The sequence below is a fragment of the Phalacrocorax carbo genome, chromosome 1 (genome assembly GCF_963921805.1).
Source record: "Phalacrocorax carbo chromosome 1, bPhaCar2.1, whole genome shotgun sequence".
Lineage (NCBI taxonomy): Eukaryota > Metazoa > Chordata > Aves > Suliformes > Phalacrocoracidae > Phalacrocorax > Phalacrocorax carbo.
This window is the reverse complement of record NC_087513.1, coordinates 111031104-111051887: the sequence shown is the minus strand read 5'-3', so window position 1 is coordinate 111051887 and position 20784 is coordinate 111031104. Positions and strand designations below refer to the sequence as shown.

General features: G+C 36.9%; 1 protein-coding gene across 1 annotated transcript in view; it reads right to left on the bottom strand.

Moving 5' to 3' along the window:
• NCAM2 (neural cell adhesion molecule 2) overlaps positions 1-20784 on the bottom strand; it is a 310400-nt gene that overhangs the window by 128120 nt on the left and 161496 nt on the right. The window contains exons 2-6 of the mRNA XM_064470098.1: positions 17168-17242; positions 15555-15761; positions 13073-13216; positions 5417-5554; positions 758-875 (exon numbers count right to left, since the gene is read on the bottom strand). Of these exons, the coding sequence (XP_064326168.1) occupies positions 758-875; positions 5417-5554; positions 13073-13216; positions 15555-15761; positions 17168-17242 (682 nt within the window). The remainder of the gene's footprint in view (positions 1-757; positions 876-5416; positions 5555-13072; positions 13217-15554; positions 15762-17167; positions 17243-20784) is intronic.

The window sequence follows — 20784 nt, the reverse complement described above, 5'->3', positions numbered from 1 at the left end:
ATACCTCAGGATCAATGCATATCTTTCTTAAAAATGAAGGCATATACAGTGTATGGATATTTCAATTTTTACAAATGTGATATAGTAAGTGCTCCCAAACAACACGGCTATACCATGTTAATGACATTGATATCATCAAAAACCACATATGAACTTTAAAAGCAGTTCCATTTTCAAAAAGTATTAAATTTTTTAAATCACATAAAACACACTTGAAACTTATTCAGTGAAACATTCCTATACCCTAGGGGTGTCTAAAGCCATGCCTTCTTCTGAATCTCATGAAAATGGAGAGTTAGGGTTAGAATCTATTTTTACAGATGGGGCAAATTTTATGTTTGTATCAGTATTGCTGATATGTATTGGATTTTTATTTATTGCATAACTGCGTATGTTTTCACCTGATGCATTCATGTGCAAAAGTTGCTGTGAGGTTTTTCCTTGTATTGTTTTTGAGATATGGACTCATTGCTTCATCTTTGTTTCCCCTCAAACAAGAAGAAATCATATCAATATGGTATTTTAGTAACTTTTTACATTTATCTCACTTTCTGGTAACCTGAGCGCAACTGAATTTGTGTAGGTTCATTCACTAATTAATACTGAATCTAGCTTTAGAAGTTAGAACAGAAATGGGCAGAAAATGCTCTTAAAAATCAGTAAAGAAATTAAGGTTTCACAGCTTAATGGACTGTGACAAAGAATTGTCATACATTAAAACAACGTGCTCTGATGTGCAGACTTCAACTGAACTTACCTATACCAACTGATTTCAGGTGGAGGCGATCCAGTGGCTCTGCAAAACAAAGTTATTGCCTCTCCTCGATCTGCAGTGGCATTAAAGGATTTCTGTAGCACAGTAATTGCAGGGGGAACTGAAAAATAAAACATAATGTCCTATTAATGGGAAAATACATTATTTTATCTGTTTCCGGAGAAATTCAAAGCACAGGGTAGGATCCTTTGCTGACTTTGGAATTTATGGTTACACTTGGGGATCAAGTTACAATAAGAAGCACTGTTACTAGTATTTCTTTACTTTTCTTAAACACAAGATCTTTAATATTATCAGAACATAACCTTTTCTTCACTAGAATAAATTTTTGAAAAGTGTTTTGCCGCAGTTCTTCAATTTTCTTACAGAATATTTTAAAGTGACTGAAGTTATACCTAGCATGTGTAAGACACAACAGAGTTATGACTGGCACTGATTTAACTATCTCAAATAAAAATGTATCTCTAGTCTTTTTTATCTTTAATTCAACTATAAAGCTGACACACAACAATGTACCGATACCAGACAGTGCTTTTAAAACAGGTGTCAGTAGGTAGTAGTCTGGATTATGCATAGTTAATTCTTTTTACTGAACCCGTGCATATTTCCTGGGCAGGAGTATCACCAGCTTCAAAAGGTGAAATGTGACAGAACCCGATTTGATAAAGTATCTTTTTGGAAATCATGTTTCAAAAAATAGTAGTAGAGAGCAAATATTTTCTCTCTTCTTGATGGAAGAAGCTATTACTAAAATTGTAACAGTACACAGAGAATCTACCCAACAGAATAATTAGCACTATTATTTAAGATAGAGCAACTCACAGGCTGATATTTAATCTCTGTTCATACAGTAATTTTAAGACAGCTGTCCTAAATCTGTTTCCATTAACTGTCAAGCAAATTAATATAAACAATCCCAGCAGATTGGAAGGAAGAGGATAGGTGGAAAATAAGGAAAGTCAGGGAAAGCGAGAGGAAAGGGAAAAGAAGATTAGACTTTCACAAAATATAGGTCTCTGCTAGCAAGAACATCCTGTCATCAAAGTGACTCAGAGTTATCCTCTTTAGCTTTAACTTTCACTAGAGAAAAGAAGAAGAAACGGGCAACCCAAATGAATTTGCTTTTAGCTTCCCATTGCACTTCCACAAATTCTTCTCACAAACTGTTGAGAATCAACTTCTGTTGCTTTACACCAAATTTTTAGCTTTAGTATTCTACTTCAGAAGCCTTTTCAGCTTCTGAATCTTAAATATATCAAGTTATTAAAAAAATGTACTAGAATTATCAATGATAAGTAACTGAATGTTACATACTTCTCACACTTTGTAATGGTGTGCTGAAAATAAAGTGTTCAACAGATCACTTCATTCCTATCTGAAACTGCATGGGCCATTACTCAGTATACAAAACCCTTCTGTTGTGCAACATCTTCCATGAAAAAAAAATGCCACTTAGAAAATATTTCAGACATTTTGCAGTGCATTCTAACGTCTAGATCTGAAAATATCCTCAGTAACATGAGGGGATGAAACAATTCTTTGCCAAGAGTAACAAGTTCTTCACTGCTCACAACTAAGAACTACAGGACGATGACTTGGTTTGCACATTACTTAAGCACTTCAATCTCTCAAGAGATACTGGGGTGACAATGAAATGAAATATTTTTCTTCTAAAAAATAAATTTTTATTTTTCTCATCATTCTTTCTGGGAAGATAAGTGTTTATCATTGGTTCTGTTCTTGTATGTACGTAGGATGGAACTAAAGTGTGAACAGCCAGCTATAACTAAAAACATTTTCCAACATATATTTACTCCCTGTAAGTTGCTTTCACACTTTTTTATGTTAAGTCTGTTTCACAGAAAGCTTCTTTCCTACCTGAAATTGCCTGGGCTACAGACTGGATATGGAAATATCATGTCCCCAGGGCAATTAACCTCTAAATTTGTGGGCCAATAATCCAGGCAAACAGATTTTAAAGTTTCATTTGCAAATTTACTTGGCTTTCTTCTTTTTCTTAAGTTAGTAGAGAGAGGATTGGTGTTGCATTTCAGGGCTTTCACCCTCAAACTATTCAGCATGGTCTTGTAACACTAACCAGAACACTAACCAGAACACTGAATATCACTTTCAGATAGTTTCTTTTACAGCGTTTAGTTTCTAAAACTATGCGCATGTGACCTGAGTAATAACCGCTGCTACGATCAGCTAGTTTGGACACTGGAATAGAAGAAAACATGCTCTGCTGTGTTCTGATGGAAATGCGATCCATTTCATCTGTTCTTCCTGTCATTTACATCTCTGCCAGATGTGAATTAGCCAATGTTATGTCACCTAGCTTAGCGTCCAGATGGAGTGGAGAATGGAAGAAATATTTTCAAGATGCACACCAGTATCTTTGTTAATTCCTCTCTTCAAAATGAGATACATCTTAACATCATTATCTTTATTTATGTGCAGTTATAAGTGCCCACTATTTAACCCCAGGACTAGACTATTTTAAATTTCCATCATGATTATAAAACAAGAAATTTCCTTCTTAATGTTAGAAATTTGTAAGAAATTAATTCTGATTGCTACTCCACTAAAAACTAAAAATAAAATTGAAATTAAAAAATGCTGAAAGACCCCTAGTTTTAGTTTCTTAAGGAAGTTGTTATTAATAAGGAAAATAATAACACTCCATCCAGGTGTCTGTTAAACATTTCCACTCAGTCAGCATCGCCTGCACACACTGCTCCATCAACTGTGAAAACTTCTGCTATTCAAGTACCTAAATATGGGTACAAGCACCTACTTCAGGCAAAGAAAGAACGAATGTTTGCAGCATATTCTTAAATCATTCAGGGAGTGGCTTTTCACCATTTTGTTTTGGCGATTGCAAGGCCTAATCCTTCATTTTATAGTAACAGTTCTAGTGGTGATTAATTTTTCTTGCTTCCACATAGCACAAGAAACCATTCTATAGGCAAGTATCATTGACACGGGCAGAGATGACAGATTGCTCCTTTTTTTCTTTTCTGAATCCAATACATTCATAGGTTTTCCCTCTCACCAAAGAGCACTACAATTTTTCATTCTTTCTGGTTTTTAATATTACTCTAGAAGTCATTTTGGGCCACCTTTAATACATTCAGCTTTGTGTAGGAAAACATATTTATTCTTGTGTATGATGCAGAAAACAGTTCTTTATTAATACCACTCTGCATGAGCAACCATGTCAGGGTCACTCAATTAGCAACCCCTTCTCCCAGCACTATGAACTGAAGTCTAGAGGTAAGAGTGTAGTAGCTTTCCTGTCTAGAGTCATAATATATGACCAAATATAGAGCCAAATTTGTGGATATAATCCACCAATAAAAGATGTGAAGTCAGACCATAGTTTGCAATCTGATGTTTTATGTTAAATACAGGCTCGCTCTCAGCTCAACTGGCTATAAATATTGATAGAAGTGGAAGATGTTGGGAATGTAGGTTCATATCCATGTACAGAAGTAGCAGCAGAAAAAAATCTTCTTCAGTATTTCAAATGCTATCAGATACACTGTTGGAACTGTACATAACCAGGAGTCAAGGTAATGCAGTCCCACAATGCACAGAAAGGAAAGCAATTTGTTGGGGGTCTTCACAGTGCGTAGGGTATGTACTGTTATATTTATCACAATATGTAGGTTTATCACCCATTTGCATGCCACTGTGTGTATGTTCTCTACAAGAATCTGAAAAATTCTGCTTCAAAGATTAGTGCTTGACTACGTGGATTAAATAATACCTGTGCCTGAAGCTGCTCTTTCTCCTGAAATTAACTGAGAATTCAACTTACATAATGACTTCTGTAAACTGGGGTTTGCTGAGAAGGACCAGTCAAGGACAAAGCATTTAAAACCCAGAACCTAACAGATATGATGGAAGTAGTTTCATTGAAAAACTGACATTAAGCAGAATGTATAGATAAAAAACACCTTTTAGGAACTGTGTCCTTTCTGGACAATATATGAAGAGTTGTGTTTTTTTCAACAGGCCAACCCTGAATTTAAGAGACAGGTTGAGCTAAATGCTCCATCTTGCCTTATCCATTCATATTCCTTCTTAGAGGCTTATTAGAAACTGATAAAATGTATAATGGCACTGTTCAGATAACTAATTATATATTTTACTTCTCAGGAAAATAAAATGTTAAAATCTATATGTAATACTGTTAATCTTAATTAAATGTATCTGTAACTTTTGGGACACTAAAAATATGTTCAATGCAGTGAAGGTGAATAACTGAAAAATCAAGTGTGTTTTTTTAACAGTAAATGACAAAACACTGAAAAATACAGGATGAACTGAGCTACTCTGTATTATAATCTGAAACTCAAGTCTTGCAGTGATTGTGAATGTTCCATGAATGATTCAAAAGAATAATCCAGCTTTTACATATTTACATATACTGATATTATGAAAAGCAATGAATTCCATTTACACTGTATAGTAGATTTTTAAAAAATACTAAGCAATTACATTTATAGGAAAACCACAGACATGACGACAATGTTAACCAGTTTAATCAGGATTTTTTAGAAGCTGATATATTTTAAAATAGGCTATGATAACCAAGTAAACCAAGAAGTCAACTCAAAAACTTTTACTCCTTACCATTTACAATAACAATTATGTCCCGAAAGTCAATTTCTCCTCTGGCTTCCACTCTTCCTTCACATCTGTATACTCCTTCATCACTTTTATTGATGTTAAGAATTTGGAGATTGTTGTTTGCTAATACTGCAAATCGATCTAGAAAGGCAAGTAAGAGATTAAGTGTTGTTAGTAACACGAGGAATGCTAACTTAAATGAGTGATATTTATGCACTTTCTCTGTACAGTCAGAGTGCTATTGACAAAAAATTTGTCAGTTTAAAACTAAAATGTCAGCCGGGAAAACTGGTATTTTCCCCACTCCAAAATATGCTGTTACTTCCTAAAATGTAATCTGGATCTTCCATCCATAACTTCCTACTTACCCTGAGGAGTCATGAAATATACATGAGATTTATAACTTATTGCAAAATGAGTGGAATGTTCATGAACACCTACATAGAATATAAAAGAGATTAAAAGAGGTGGAAAAAAGATACATCGAGCAAATTATAATAAAATAAGTAAGAAAATGCTTCTTCCTTCTCTATCTAAACCAACTGCCTTTGTGCTCACTTTATGGCACTATGCTTAACCATATCTCAGTTTACTAGCTCTCCTTTCCTCCTCCTGTTCCTTTGCTCATTCACTATTACTCAGTCAACATTATATCTCACCACAATCTAATACTTAATAGAAATGGGTATGAAGACATAATCCCACAAACCTCTCCACCTTCTGCATAGTCCAGCATAAGATGAAGTTCAATACACCTTTTGAGTAGCTTAAGTTCACTGAAAAAATCAGATTCTGAACAAGTCTGCATACACTTTGCTGCACATGCAGCAGCAAAATGATAATCCACAAGAGTAAACTGAATCTGAATTTAGCTTTTCTCTCCTTTCTGTCTGAACTATTGTATTGGGTGTACATGGCAAGATGTTGGCAGCAGGAGGGCTGCAGTGGCGGCCTCTGTGAGGAGAGGCCAGGGCTGCCCTGTGCCGGATACAGCTGGTTCCAGCCGGCTCCAGTGGAGCCTCCACAGCCACAATGGTGGCACCTCTGGGAAAATGTGTATAAGAAGGGGCAAAAAATGCTGCAGAACAACTATGAGAGAAAGGAATGAGAAAAATATGAAAGAAGCAGCCCTGCAGGCACCAAGATGAGAGAAGACAGAAAGGGAGGAGGTACTCAAGGCAGTGGAGCAGAGATTCCCCTGCAGCCCCAGGAGAGAGCACGGTGGAGCAGATATACACAATGCAGTCTGTGGAAGACCCCAGGCTGGAGCAAGTTTATCCTGAAAAATTCCAGCCCATGGGAAAGACCCATGCTGGAGCTCTTATGGACTGCTCACAACCCCTATTCCTCATCCCACTGCTTGGGGTGAAGGAGGTAGTGGACTTGGCAATGGAAGAATGAAGTTGAGTCTGGGAAAAAGGAGGGAAAGGGGGGAGGTGTTGCTTTAATTTTGTCTTTGTGTTTGGCCATCCAATTCTACTTAACTGGCAATAAATTCAATTTATTTTCCCCTATTCAAATCCGTTTTGCTTCTGCTGGCAATTCGTGAGTGATCTCCCTGCCTTTATCTCCACCCATAAGCATTTTCATCTCATTTTCTCACCCTGTCTGGTTGAGAAGGGTAAGTTAGAGAGTGGGTGGGTGGGTGCGTGGAAGCTGGCCAAGGTCAACCCACCAGAACTAGTCAACATTAATGGACTCTGAGGAGAATTACTTCCTGCAGTTCACTGTATGTGGTTTTTTAAGAGCCTGTGTACTTGTTATTCACCTGTCTTTCTCGTTCTACTTGAACCAATGTCATCCCTTCCGTATTGAAGGATGATGGGATTTACTAGCATTCAGTTCAACTAGCAACCAAGTGTCATTTTTCACTTTCCTTTTTGATACTGCTAGATTTTTAAAGCATGAAAGATCTCCCACAACACAACACTGATATTCCAAAACAGTGATAAACAACACTTGGTAGAAAAGCTTTTATGTAGTTATATAGCTAAGAGTCTATTTAAAGAACATATGAGCATACGTATTTAGAAATAAAACAGCTTTTTATGCCATGTGGGTTCTGTTTCTTTACCAATAACTATCAGAAAATGTAAAAAGAAAATTTAATTATGCTTCACCTGATAGAGGCTTACAGGACATCAATGGTCTCAACACATTTATGCTAATTATGTCTAGTTTATTAAAGTCATGCTTCAACATTAATGGCATTTCACACACCATCACATACAAATTATATCACTTTTTCCCTCCTATCCCCACAATTCCCAGAGATCTGTACTTCAGATGTTTTGAAAACGTGAGATATATCCCCTCTTGAAGAACTGGCAACCTTTTTTTTTTTTTGTTGTTAACCTAAATATTTAGTGTGTGAGATGAACAAGAAGACTGGAGGTCACCTTTATTTCTTAAAATGCTGAAAAAATGAGGGTTCATTTAGTAAGAGGAAACAAGAACTGTAGGTGTTGGCTTGATATCTTTTCAACTTTCATTACATAAAAATATAATGGATACAGCAAGAGATATAAACTAGGTATAATAGAATAAAAACATTTTGGGTCTTTTTCTGCCACTAATACTGTCTGCATGTAGACAAAACTAATACACATTGTATTATAAGGAAACTTAAAACAATGGAACGTGAATTGAATGTCTGATTTTCTTCAGAAATCGTTGCTCTTACATGTTTTATCCTTTAGTAGGCTTGTGAAAGAATAGTTCATGTTGCTGTAATAATGCCACGAAGTATACAATGATACTATTCTCACTCAGCAAGAATCAATTGTGCATAGGCCATCTGGGTCAACAAATGCACTGAAATCTTGGCAGGCAGATGTTAGATCTTGATAGGTTCACATGTACCATGGAACATTAGGGAGGTTCGGAGCAGTAGAATAAACCAGTAATACAACACGATACATAGAGTCAGCGCGCACACAGATAAAGTTCACTGTCCCATGGATATCATAATAAAAATTGTGTACTATACTACACAGATTACAGTTGGTGGATGTGGACAGTGACTGGGCAATACACTACTCCAGCTCACCTCACTCAACTTCAAGTGCCTAACTTAGAACAACAGTCACACTACCTTCCCCATCAGTCAAATCAGATGTTAAGTGGTATGGACAACAAGAGGGATTACCTATGTCTTTTCAGTGCCTCGTAATCAGAGCTTGAGGAATTTTTGGTATACGTTTGCTAAATTTACTGTGTCCTAGGGTGTGTACCAAGATATGCAGTGTGTACTAAGGTTTGCGGCTCTGTTGAGAAGGACCTGTGAGTGCTAGTGGACAACAAGCTGACCTCGAGCCAGCACTGTGCCCTTGTGGCCAAGAAGGCCAATGGTGTCCTGGGGTGCATTAAAAGGAGTGTGGGCAGCAGGTCGAGGGAGGTTATCCTCCCCCTCTACTCTGCCCTAGTGAGGCCACATCTGGAGTGCTGCATCCAGTTCTGGGCTCCCCAGTTTCAGAAGGACAGGGAACTGCTTGAGCAAGTCCAGCAGAGAGTTATGAAGATGATCAGGGGACTGGAGCATCTCCCTTATGAGGAAAGGCTGAAAGACTTGGGTTTGTTCAGCCTGGAGAAGAGAAGACTATGGGGGGATCTCATCAGTAGTTATAAATATCTGAAGGGTGGGTGTCAAGAGGATGGGGCCAGACTCTTCTCAGTGGTGCCCAACAACAGGCCAAGGGGCAATGGGCACAAGTTGGAACACAGGAAGTTCCACCTCAATATGAGAAAAAAACTTCTTCACTGTGTGGGTGCCAGAGCAGGGGCACAGGCTGCCCAGGGAGGGGATGGAGTCTCCTTCCCTGGAGACATTCAAAACCCTTCCAGACACAGCCCTGTGCCCCCTGCTCTGGGTGTGCCTGCTCAAGCAGGGGGTTGGACAAGATGATCTCCAGAGGTCCCTTCCAACCCCTGCCATTCTGTGATATGACCCGCAATGTCTAACAAAAAGGTTAGGCCCAGCTGTCCTAAAACTAGGAGATGACTAAAGAAAAAAATCAAAACTTTCAGCAAAAGTTGAAGACCAAGAGTCCTATTAAATATGTCCCTCATATAACCAAACCACACATGATCTACAGGAGGGACTGTGTTTCAACCCAGTAATTTCTTCTTCTAGACTAAATGTAAACACAGCATGTTACCCATCTAAAGCTAATTCACTTTTGCACATCAGTTTACACAAGTGTATTTAAGAGGTCTACATTGTCTCTGCAGAGCAATAGCACCAGTTTTTCCACAACTGTAATTCTGCGCAAACTACTGACTGGAAGTGGGAACCCTAGTTTTCGGAGACTACGCTACACTGAAGAAGGAACAGAACTGGCTTGCCACAGCCTACCCAATATGATCTAGAGGGTTATCTGGTTCATCTGAAGTCTGTCTTATCTAGTCCTTTAGAATAAGAGAGCATGCTTTTCTATGGATAACACCAACCATAAGACAACATGCAGTTCCCTAGGTGGATTTTCAAAAAGTATCATATATAAATTGCTGGCTTGAAAAAAATCATGTTACATACTAAAAATACCTATGCAGGGGAAAAAAGCCCAAATATAATTACATAATTGAGAATGTAAAACAATAATAAATATATCAAAGCATGCAGGAAACATGAAGGATGCACCAGTTCCCCATATTTCCTATCCAGTTCTATACAAGCTATGATTTTCTATATGCATTATAGTTACATTCCACACCTGTGGTATATTTATATAAAACGGCTAATCTGATAGTGGAATTCTGACAAACCTTAATCATTTGAGCAGTAACATAGTAAAACATATACATTTATACAGATAGTGGGTAATTTATGTGTAGCATATTTGTATTAACAGTGGCAGCTAATATTTTTCTAAGGTTAACTCCAATCTTAAACTAATATACAAATGTCTGTACATAAAATCTCTGTATTTGCCTTAAGCACTGTAGAATGAGTTGTATTTAATGTCTTTTGAAGCCCTAGAATTGTGCAAAACCAGAGCAAGTCACGCAGGACTCCAGATAAGATCTGAATAATGAAAACAATCCCATTCATTTTTATAGCTAGTAAAATGTCCCTAACTCCCATACAACGGAATTATGAGTCATGACAATTCAACTCTTGATAATAGAGAAATTCTTAGAATATGCCCAGAAAATTATGCTTTATATATTACTCTGTTAAACCTTAAACATACTATGTAAGACTAGAAAGGCTTTTGGAGGCCACTGTTCAACTAGGGTTGGTCTGGGTTGTGTTTTTTTTTTTTGTTTTTGTTTTTTTTTTTCTTTTACTGAAGAATGATGGGAAGCCACTCCCACAGTCTCTTACTCACATCTTTGTTTGCAGAAATAAAAAGATACTATAAATCTTAGAAGGATCTAGCAATGAAGCAGAGAAGGTATTGGGAGTACACAGAAGCTAATTGAGAATGATGAGAGGCTATTTCACCTAGAGCTATTTCAGCTACAGACCTACTACACCACAAAAATCTTTAAATTTTCACTTCTGATTTTGTGCACAGGCTTTCTGGGAGAAGAAATCAGTCTTCTGTTCAACTGGATTATACAAATATAGATACTAGTAACTGTCAAGAACTGCAAAACTGAAATAGTCAAAAGTCAGTGATGCAAAAATCTTAAGAGTTGTAACACATGCAACAGAAAACTGGTCAAGAATATAACAGAAAAGCCATGAAATTAAAACAATTATATTATTTCACATCTTCCTATTATGACAGTGTGAATGCTTAAAATAGAAACTGCTTTCTAATGCCCCACAAATAAACCATAACATACAATTCAGTTTGGATATGAAATTATTCAGTATTTTAGCTTACTGTGAACTAAAACCGAAGAAGAATAATTAGTTACTTACTATTTAATAGGCATAATTTAGAATGACAGACAAATGTGATGTTATTTAATTTAAGATTATGCAAATAGGTTACAGTATTGATCCTTTACTGGAGATTTTGAAGCTGGAAATGTAATATGAAACTGAGTCTTTTTATTTCACAAGGCGTGAAGAAAATTTCTTAATTGTAAGACTTTGTGTATACTCTTTCCACATGCATTATAAACCCACATAGACATTGCCAAAAATCACAAAGTTCACGATGTCATATTATGACATTATTTAAAACCTCACTTCCTCCCAAGCATGACTGGGATCTTATTTAGATAGTACTCTAGATCAGAACATAAGGAAAATATTCTGCTATTTAAATTAAAACTGGTTCTATCATTCTAACTTTTCACATTGTAAACACTGTGAAAGAAAACGGTTAAAAAGAGAAATTTATGCACTGAAATTTAAAACTTCGAAACCTCAGAATGTATGATTTTGAAAAAGAAAGGGAATGTTGCTTTATTACCTTTGCTAATCCTACAGCAGCCAGACTGATTGGAAAAACAAATACAATGGCCATAATAAAAATTTTGAGACATATCTTTGAAGCTGCATCCTTGAAAAAGACTTTTTGCTAAATTGCCAAATCTTGCTTTGTTTTCAAAGTTCTTAGTTTTCAAAATCTTCTACATCTCACCTACATTCACTGTTTAATTATAGCTTGCTCTCTCTCAAAATTTCAACTCTTTTTTCTAAGGGTAGAAGTTTGCTATTTCTTTTTCATGTCTATGTCTAGATGACAGAAAGGATAGGATATACTAAATAGGAAAGAAGTTTGATCTAAATTTTCTTTCATAATTGAGAGGAGTTTAAGACTGAGTCAAGAAACACCAAACAAGCTTTTTTTTCCCCAGCAACTGCTCCGCATTTGTTTCGGTGATTTTATAGGGGACTGAATATAACATTCCATTTTATTTAAAAAAAAAAAAAATTAGTAAAGAACAAGAATTTTAAGTGTATACACTACAACCTTGAGTTTTAGTACACACAGAGATAAAGAGTGATGAGAAGATGGATAAGCTTTTTCATCAACAATGTTAGTTCCATTTCCAGAAAATGCGGGAAGTCTTGTTTCCCATAATGGCAAATAAGAATATTGACGCAGCCCTGAAAAAGTGGTTCACAGTTTTTGAGGGGGTAAATCACACAAATATATGACTAATTAATTGTCTCTCTATAAGCTTCGAACTTGCATGTGGGGAAGGTGAGATTCATCTTCACCTAACTTTATCAGTATAGCTGTTAGGGAATCTAGCCTAAACAGACCACCTCTGTCCCCAGCTCTTTGTAACTCAAAGGATAGCTTACACTCATACAAGTGAATTCTCACAATAATGTAAAAAGCCTATCCACCTGGAAGTCTCCTGAGCTAATGTGCAAGTCTACTGAAGTCAATGCAGGGTTTGCTCAGTGTCATAGTTTTGTGCGCACAGTAAAGTTTATCAGTGTGTGTGTTAAAAATGTGTTCAACTCCTACATACATGGCAACCCAGGAAGAGTTCCTGCGAAGGAATCTTTTGCGCATTTGGACCCTCATGTCACATCTAGACAAAATTTCCAGTTGGAAAAAAATGACACATGAAGGAAACCGTTGCACATGGATTCTCTATAGAACACAGAACCTGGTTAAATTCTGCTTAATCTGATGGGCTAATCAAAATCCATTCTCCACTATTATGTGATTAGTCTTCTTTTACAATAATATTTCATTATTAATTGGAATGTATAACTTAAAGAGTTACCAAAATACTAACTGTCAGCAATAGTTGTGACTTCCTCATTCCGATACAACCAGCTGACAATGGGAGCAGGTGAACTAGTAACACGGCAAACAACTTCCGCATCTTCTCCCTGCCTGAACTCTTGTGGAGATATTATGTCTCGGAAAGTGAGCTTTTCTGAAAAGGAAAAAAACAGAATATAGTAAGCGTCTTCCAGTTCACTTCGCATTGAAATTATATGTGACACAAAATCGGATAAGGACGACTATTAAGACTTCTTATTGTGATAATACAGAATTATTTCCATAATATAATTTTCCCAGATAAGACTTAAATGGTCCTGGACACATGACTTCCACTCTGCCTGTAGAAATGACTTTACAGTCATTTTGTATTATGAAAATCTTTGTTTTATTTATATAAACTAAGCATGTTTTATAAATATATTTTTCATTGGTTTTGTTCCAGAGCCCAGTTTTGAAACTCTAGTTTTTTAGAGGTCTACATATTCAGATTAACAGTCTATTTACTCCCTTGTGTGTTTTATTCCTCATGATCTTATTATGGAATTAAAACCTTTTATTTTTACTCCATCAAAACTTCCATTAAAATCACTAAAATTTGGGAAAGTCTTAAAAAGGTGGAACTTTAGCCTCACTGACTGTGAAAACCATCACCTAAGTAAACATAAAATCTTGAAAGCTAGTAGGAAGCCATATAGAAAAACTTAATATTGTTATGTCATAAGAATTTGTAGCATTTTTTGAGGAAACAACATGAATTTTTGAGGTCTGTTGAGGCTTTCAATTATTCCAACCCCAAATAACCAAACTTGATATTTCATTTTGTTAGCAGGTTGCATAAGTTTAGTATTATTAGAATTTAGCGTTTAAAGTCCAAGACAGAATTAATCCATAATCTTATACAACATCTAATGCAGAAACCAGCTGCTTGACAGAAAATTCTGGAAATTTTTCTTGCACACAGGGGAAACAAACTGACCTATTTTCTCTAGGATCAGAAATTGCCAATTACATTTCAGAGAATGTAATGCACATGCCAATTACTTTGGAAAACCTAAGTCAGAGGTGCAGCTCCACCTCCGCCTTTTTGCACTGATACAAGTGCAGGCTCAAATAATCCACGTAGTTCCCACAGCAGAGCAAGCATACTTTTGTTATATACATTTCTTGTAGACTTTTCCAAAGTATTTCTATGAAATGTTTGAAGTATTTGACCATATGTAAGTCAAAAGAAAAACTCTCACAGACATCAGAGAGTATTGAACCAGACCCTAGGTGTACAGTGTATCCTGCTTTTTACTAACAATACATCACAAATATGAATAAGGAAACTTTTACATGTCAGTTCCCACAAACCTTCACATTTCTTGTGTAGGTCTTTGGGTTTATCTAACCTCAGAATTACCACATGCAAACACTTCAAAAGATTTCAGCCTTGCTCAGCAGCCTGCTAATGGAGTGACTGGCAGTTTTAAGCATACAAATGCATTCCACGAAACTTGAAATCCTTTGAACTGCCAGCTTTCAAGCCATTATCCAATCTCTTGTAAGTGCTATCACCATTTTAATGGTTGTTTTATCAATAGATTTTTAAAAATTGTATGTTTTTTGTTATCTGAGTTATATGTACCTTTCAGAAGCAGCACTTTATTATTCTACTGTATATTTTGTCTCATTGCAATTCCTTAGAGCTCAGTCCATCCACAAACAATTGTTTTATGAATATTAAAAAACTATTCTCCAGTTAAATTAGAGAATAACTCATCTGAAAGGCTGTTAGCATAAGTCCCACCCTTTTATCAACAAAGACCTTGCCTTACATCTTCACAGTGTACTACTTTAATGTATTGCTTTCAGGCATTTTTGATTGATCTAAAGAATACAGTACAATGTAAAGTTATTTAACTAGACTGAAAAAAAATCCTCTCAGAGAATCTCTTACCACAACAGAATGTATTTACTTCTCAAATATACTCCTCAATTAGTTGTTTGCAATTGAAATGCATTTTGGTTGCTTATCACATTAAGCTTCAATGCTTTATGACAAAATGCTGTTATAAAGCCAAGAATAGAAAAAGACTGACATAAAAATAACTCATTCAATCTAAATTCCACATTTTTAATGACCTGTTTGCACTTCCTGCACTTCTATTTATGTGCATATTTGTAATATGTTGTAAATGTATTTGTAATAAGAATTAGGTTGGCATAATTTTTTTCCTCATATTTCCTCTTTTCCATGAGAGGCATACAGTGCACCACCATAAGATGTATTACAATACAAAGGAAAAGTGATCTACAACGTTACAAAGTGGCCATCCATCTCATTTAAGTCTTCGTCATAATATCTATTAACTAAACTGCAGGTGATGCAATTATTTGAAACATAAGGTTCAGAACCTGGGAAGATATTTTGATAGGCTTTACTTTCTCAGTAGCAGTAGCATTTAAAACATAGTCTTTCATTTGTTAATTGATAATATTTTACTTACGATAGATTTCCAAAACAACAGTAGCTTCTTGAGTTTGCCCTTTAGCATCTGTTGCTTGACACCGATATATACCAGCATCTTCTATATCTGCATTATAAATGGTTAGACGTGATCGAACACCTTCTTTCTGAACAACCACTCTTTGACCAGAAACAATCTTCTCTCCTTGTGGATTGTACCAATCTATGTTGTCAGGCTCGCCAATGGCTACAAACAAAACCAAAAACCAATCCAACATTAGAAGTTCAGGCAGACATTATGCAACGCATATGCCTACTCAACGCACAATGTTTATGCAATGTCAGAGAATTGCTAAATTATGAGAGTTGTCACAAAGCCTGTAGAAAGATAAGCAAGGTAAAACTACAGGCAGATGTTTGATAGTTGAGATAGGAAAAGTAGTAGATCAAGGATTCAAGAGGGAAAAAGTAACACAGAAAGGTATGAAGTCTTAAAGGAAAGAAACAGGCTGTTCAGCAGTCACTGCATCAACAGGTCAAGTGTCATGGTTTTAACCCCATCTGTCAACTAAGCACCACACAGCCACTTGCTCACACTGCTCCCCACTTCCTGTTGGGTAGGAGAGAGAATCAGAAGGGCAAAAGTAAGAAAATTCATGGGTTGAGATAAAAGCAGTTGAATAATTGAAATAAAATAAAAAATAAAAAATCATAGTGAAAAGAAAGGAAAAACAAAACAAAACAAAAAAAAAAACCAAAAAAGAGACAGAGGAACAAAACCCAGAAAAAACAAGTGATGCAACTGCTCACCACCCACAGACCAATGCCCAGGCAGTCCCTGATCTTTGATTACTGCCCCCCAGCCAACTCCCCCTGGTTTATATACAGAGCATGACATCATATGGTATGGAATATCCCTTTGGCCAGTTGGGGTCAGCTGTCTTGGCTGTGTCCCCTCCCAGTTTCCTGTGCACCCAGCAAACCATGGGAAGCTGAAACATCCTTGACTAGTGTAAGCACTACTTAGCAACAACTAATACATCAGCATGTTATCAACATTATTCTCATATTAAATCCAAACCACAGCACTATACCAGCCACTACAAAGAAAAATAGCTCTATCCCAGCCAAAACCAGGGCATCAAGCCATCAGTCAGTTGGGTTGTCAGTGAGCCAAGCCATGTGTCATTGTGAATGGAAGATGGCAACTCAGCATCATCAAGGATCTACATTAGGCAGCTGCAAATGTAAACCCTTCTCGTCCTGACTGATATCTGCCTCACCGGAAAAGACTCTCTGGGAGTCTCATTAGGTTGGAGAAGATACTAAAGCGTAGCCTTGTAGGTTATTTAACTCCTTAGTTTAGACAACTTAAAATATTTTAACTAAAGAAGCATCCTAACGGATATAAATTGCCTGTACTTATAGAGACAATTCAAACTGAGTGATTCAGTCTAAAATGAATGATTTCTAGACTGGAAATGTGAAGCCAGTGAAGATCTACTATTTATAACGATTCTCACAAGTCAATGTGAACAGACAAAAATATGCTAATTTAAGTTAATAATGTGAATCAATTAATTCAGTTTCAAATTATGTAGAAGGCTGAAAATAAAACAAAAATATATACCTACAAATAAAATGAATACATACCTGTGCATGTGAAGAATTTCGATTCACCCACACTGAGCTCAACTTTGCTAAGTGAAATTGTAACTTGAAGTAGAGCTGAAAAATATAAAGTAGGTTGTGAATATATTTTGGCATTTATCAGTTTAAATTTTGTATTTCATGGTTTTGTACTTTCTCATTCTATACTACAGAACCTGTTCAACAAATCTTAGAGGTTTCAGCTAAGCATTGTATCTTTTGAACTGGAGTATATATAGAGGTGGAGAAAACAATCAAAATAAAGATGCTACACGAAGGATGACAGCCTCATGTCCTGAAACTGAGGACAAAATTAAAGAAAAAAAAGGGATAGAAATGCCATGAACATAAAATCAAAAACTCAATGAGAATAAAGTGAGTGGGAACACTCAGCATAGACTAACCAAGGTTAAATAATGCCTGACCCACCCCACTGCCTTCTAGGATAAAATGGTTAGTTTTGTGGATGAGGGAAGAACAGTGACTGGCAATTGCCTTGACTTTACCAAGGCTTTTGACACTACCTCCCACAATATTCTTGATTTCAACTGTATAAGTTATAAATAGCAAGGTTTTGCTTGCGGGGGATGGTTTCAGGGTTGACTTCTGTGGGAGGGAGGTCAGGGGTTGAGCTGTGCCAGCATAGCCAGTTATAGCTGACTCCACAAAGGACCCGCTGCAGGACATAGCTTAGCCAGTTGGAGGAGTTCGTGGCACCTCTTAGAACACCAAAACAGAGGAACAAGAAGGACAGAGCAATAGGAGGTGCTCCATGGCACAGCTGGTAACAGCCCTTGAAAGGACTGCGGCCCATACGTAAGTCTATGCCAGAGTAAGTCCACTCGCAAAAGGACTGTGGCCTATGGATAACCCACAATCAGGGGAAATCAGTTAGATAAAGGAGCAGTAGAAGAAGAGTGAGAAAGAAGGAACGGCAGAAACAAACCACTATGTCCTCACCCCAACCTCCTGTATCAGTCATCTCACTGAAGGGACTGAGTGTGACCTGCATTGATGGTGATAACAAGAGGAGTAGAGACTAGGAATGGGGACAGAGAGGTATCTGGAGCTTGGGAAAGGGGAAGAAAGGTGTTTTCCCTGAGTGTTTATGTATTTGTCATCTTTGTTTCCCAATACTCAAATCAGTAATTAAATATTTATGACAATGGTTGATAAATCAAGTCAAATTCCCCAACCAGAATCTATTTTGCCCACACCAGTAATTTGCCAGTGATTTTCCTGTCTTTACCTTAACATATGAGTTTTCTTACTCTCAGTCTTCCTATTTTCATCCCTGTCTTGCTTGGGGAGGGGGGGAGTGAGCAAGTGGCTCTGTGGGTGATTAGCTGCCAGCCGAAGCCAACCCACCACATCAAGTTAGGGTGTGACAGTTTGGATGAGTGGATAGCTAGGCTGGTAAAAACCTAGTTGGATGGTTAGGCTTAGAAGGCAGTGGCTAATGGGTCATAGTCTACCTGATGACCAGTAACAAGTTGGGTACTTTAGGATTCTGTCCTATTTAACACCTTTATCAATGACATGAAGGAGGTCATTGACCTAGAGAGACTGGAAGAGTGTATCAACAGGAACACCGTAATATTCAATAAGGATGAATGCAAAGTTGTGCACCTGGGAGGGGATAACTTGTCAGGAATAATACAACTGGTGAGGAGAGGCTGCAGGGGGAGCTAGGCTTGTTTGATCTCCGGAAGAGAGCACTGCAGGGGAACCTAACAGCCACCTGCCCATACCTGTGGGAAAATCATCACGATGACAGAGCCAGGCTCTTCACAGTGGTGTATGGCAGACAGACAAAAGATGGGTTGAAACAAGAGAGGTTCAGGATGAGCATAAGGAACAACTTTTTCATGATGCAGACAGCCAGAAAGTTTTTGGGCAGATTGCCCAAAAAAGATTATGCAATCTCTGTTCTTTCAGGTTTCAAGAGCTCACTGGATAAAGCCTTGAACAATCTGGTCTGTCTTTGTAACTGACCCTGCTTTGAGCAGATGGTTGGATGAGAGACCTTCCACCTTGAACAATCTTATGGTCCCACGACCCTATGAATAACCTACCCAACACAACCAGTATTATTGGTAAAGGGCTTATTTATGCACAATAACTATGTACTCTTCAATAACCACAATTCCAGCATTACCATCACCCTAGGTAACTGTAGCTCTTTAAAATCCATTATCTTACAAAATTGGACCATAAGTGTGCATGAACTAATAACAAGGATAAGGAGAGTCACATTAATTTCAAGCTCTAATGAAGACAGGGAAAGTCAAACAGATAAAAGGACTCATTTTTTAGAGAAGAAAATAATCTAAATTTTCCTTCAGTATTATATGTAGCAGAGAACTGGGGTGTATCTGAAGTTTAAAAAAAGATATTGTTTCAAGAATCTGGGGTTTCAGTCTTGAAATATAATTATTATGGTCTATTCTGTGTATGTGGAAATACTTCACCTTTCTGAAAACTGCAACACAAACTACAATGTATACTGAATGTCCCGAGCTCACTAGAATCCCTTTGTATAATTGGTAGGAAAGTCCACCAGACAAGCATCTCTAGAGGTGGAGAGTATTACACTCCAAACTAACTTTTCAGTGTGACAAATTTGACCCATGAATATGCCAGAACTTTAAAACCTGCTAGAAACTACAATTACTAAGTTCTGTTGATAGCAAAAATTATAGAAAAGATGATCACAGAAAAAAAATCATTATGTAAGTAACATTCCACACATATTAATGTGGCAATTATTGCAATAAAGAGAAAAGTGTCATGAAATAGATTTGCTATTAACTGAAGTACTTTCATGTAATCAGCCTGGATAAGCAAGGATTAGACCAGATTTAATTTTTTGTTCAGTAGTTATATGGAAAGCCAAACCAAAAAAAGGCAAAGAAAACTGAAGACTACTTCAGTACCAGTCTGCCAAACCAAATTTAACAGAATTGGGTATTTTGTACTAAAGAAAAAAAAGTCATACATTAGTGTGGTAAATAACATTTTTCATGAGATGTCCTAAATTGTGGATAGTTTTCCTGAGGAGATCATCACAATTGAACTTACTTCTATTAAAAAAAAAAAAAAAAATATTTTATACCCTCCATAAGAAAATAGCTAAAAAGAAAAACCACAAAAAGTCCCCGAGAACACATCCTACTTCAGGCAAAAGTATATATCTTTGTGTACTCTGTGTGCTAACATCAAAACTTGTCAGCCCATAAAGACGTCAGGAAGAGGGCATGACTGCCTAGAGGTCAGGAAGAAACTGAGGCAAACTGTAAAAATGTTGAATCTAGTAGCAGAGCAGGTACTAGTACCCTTCTCATTGCAATAGCAAAGAACACAGGGAGGGCTCCTTTTGGACACACGCATAGCACTGACAGAGAAAGAGACTAATGTGCTCATTCTCATCTATGGTCTTTACGTCCATAGTACCAGAAGCAAAGGACAAACTTAAGCGTAGGAACAGTTAAGAGTTAAGACAAAGTTTTCTTTTTGTTGTAATAAGCATCAAGGAGTAATAAATCACCCAGGAGGCTACTCAAAGCCTCACTTCCTTATTTACCTGGCAGGGTAAACGACACTTTAACCTCAGGACATAT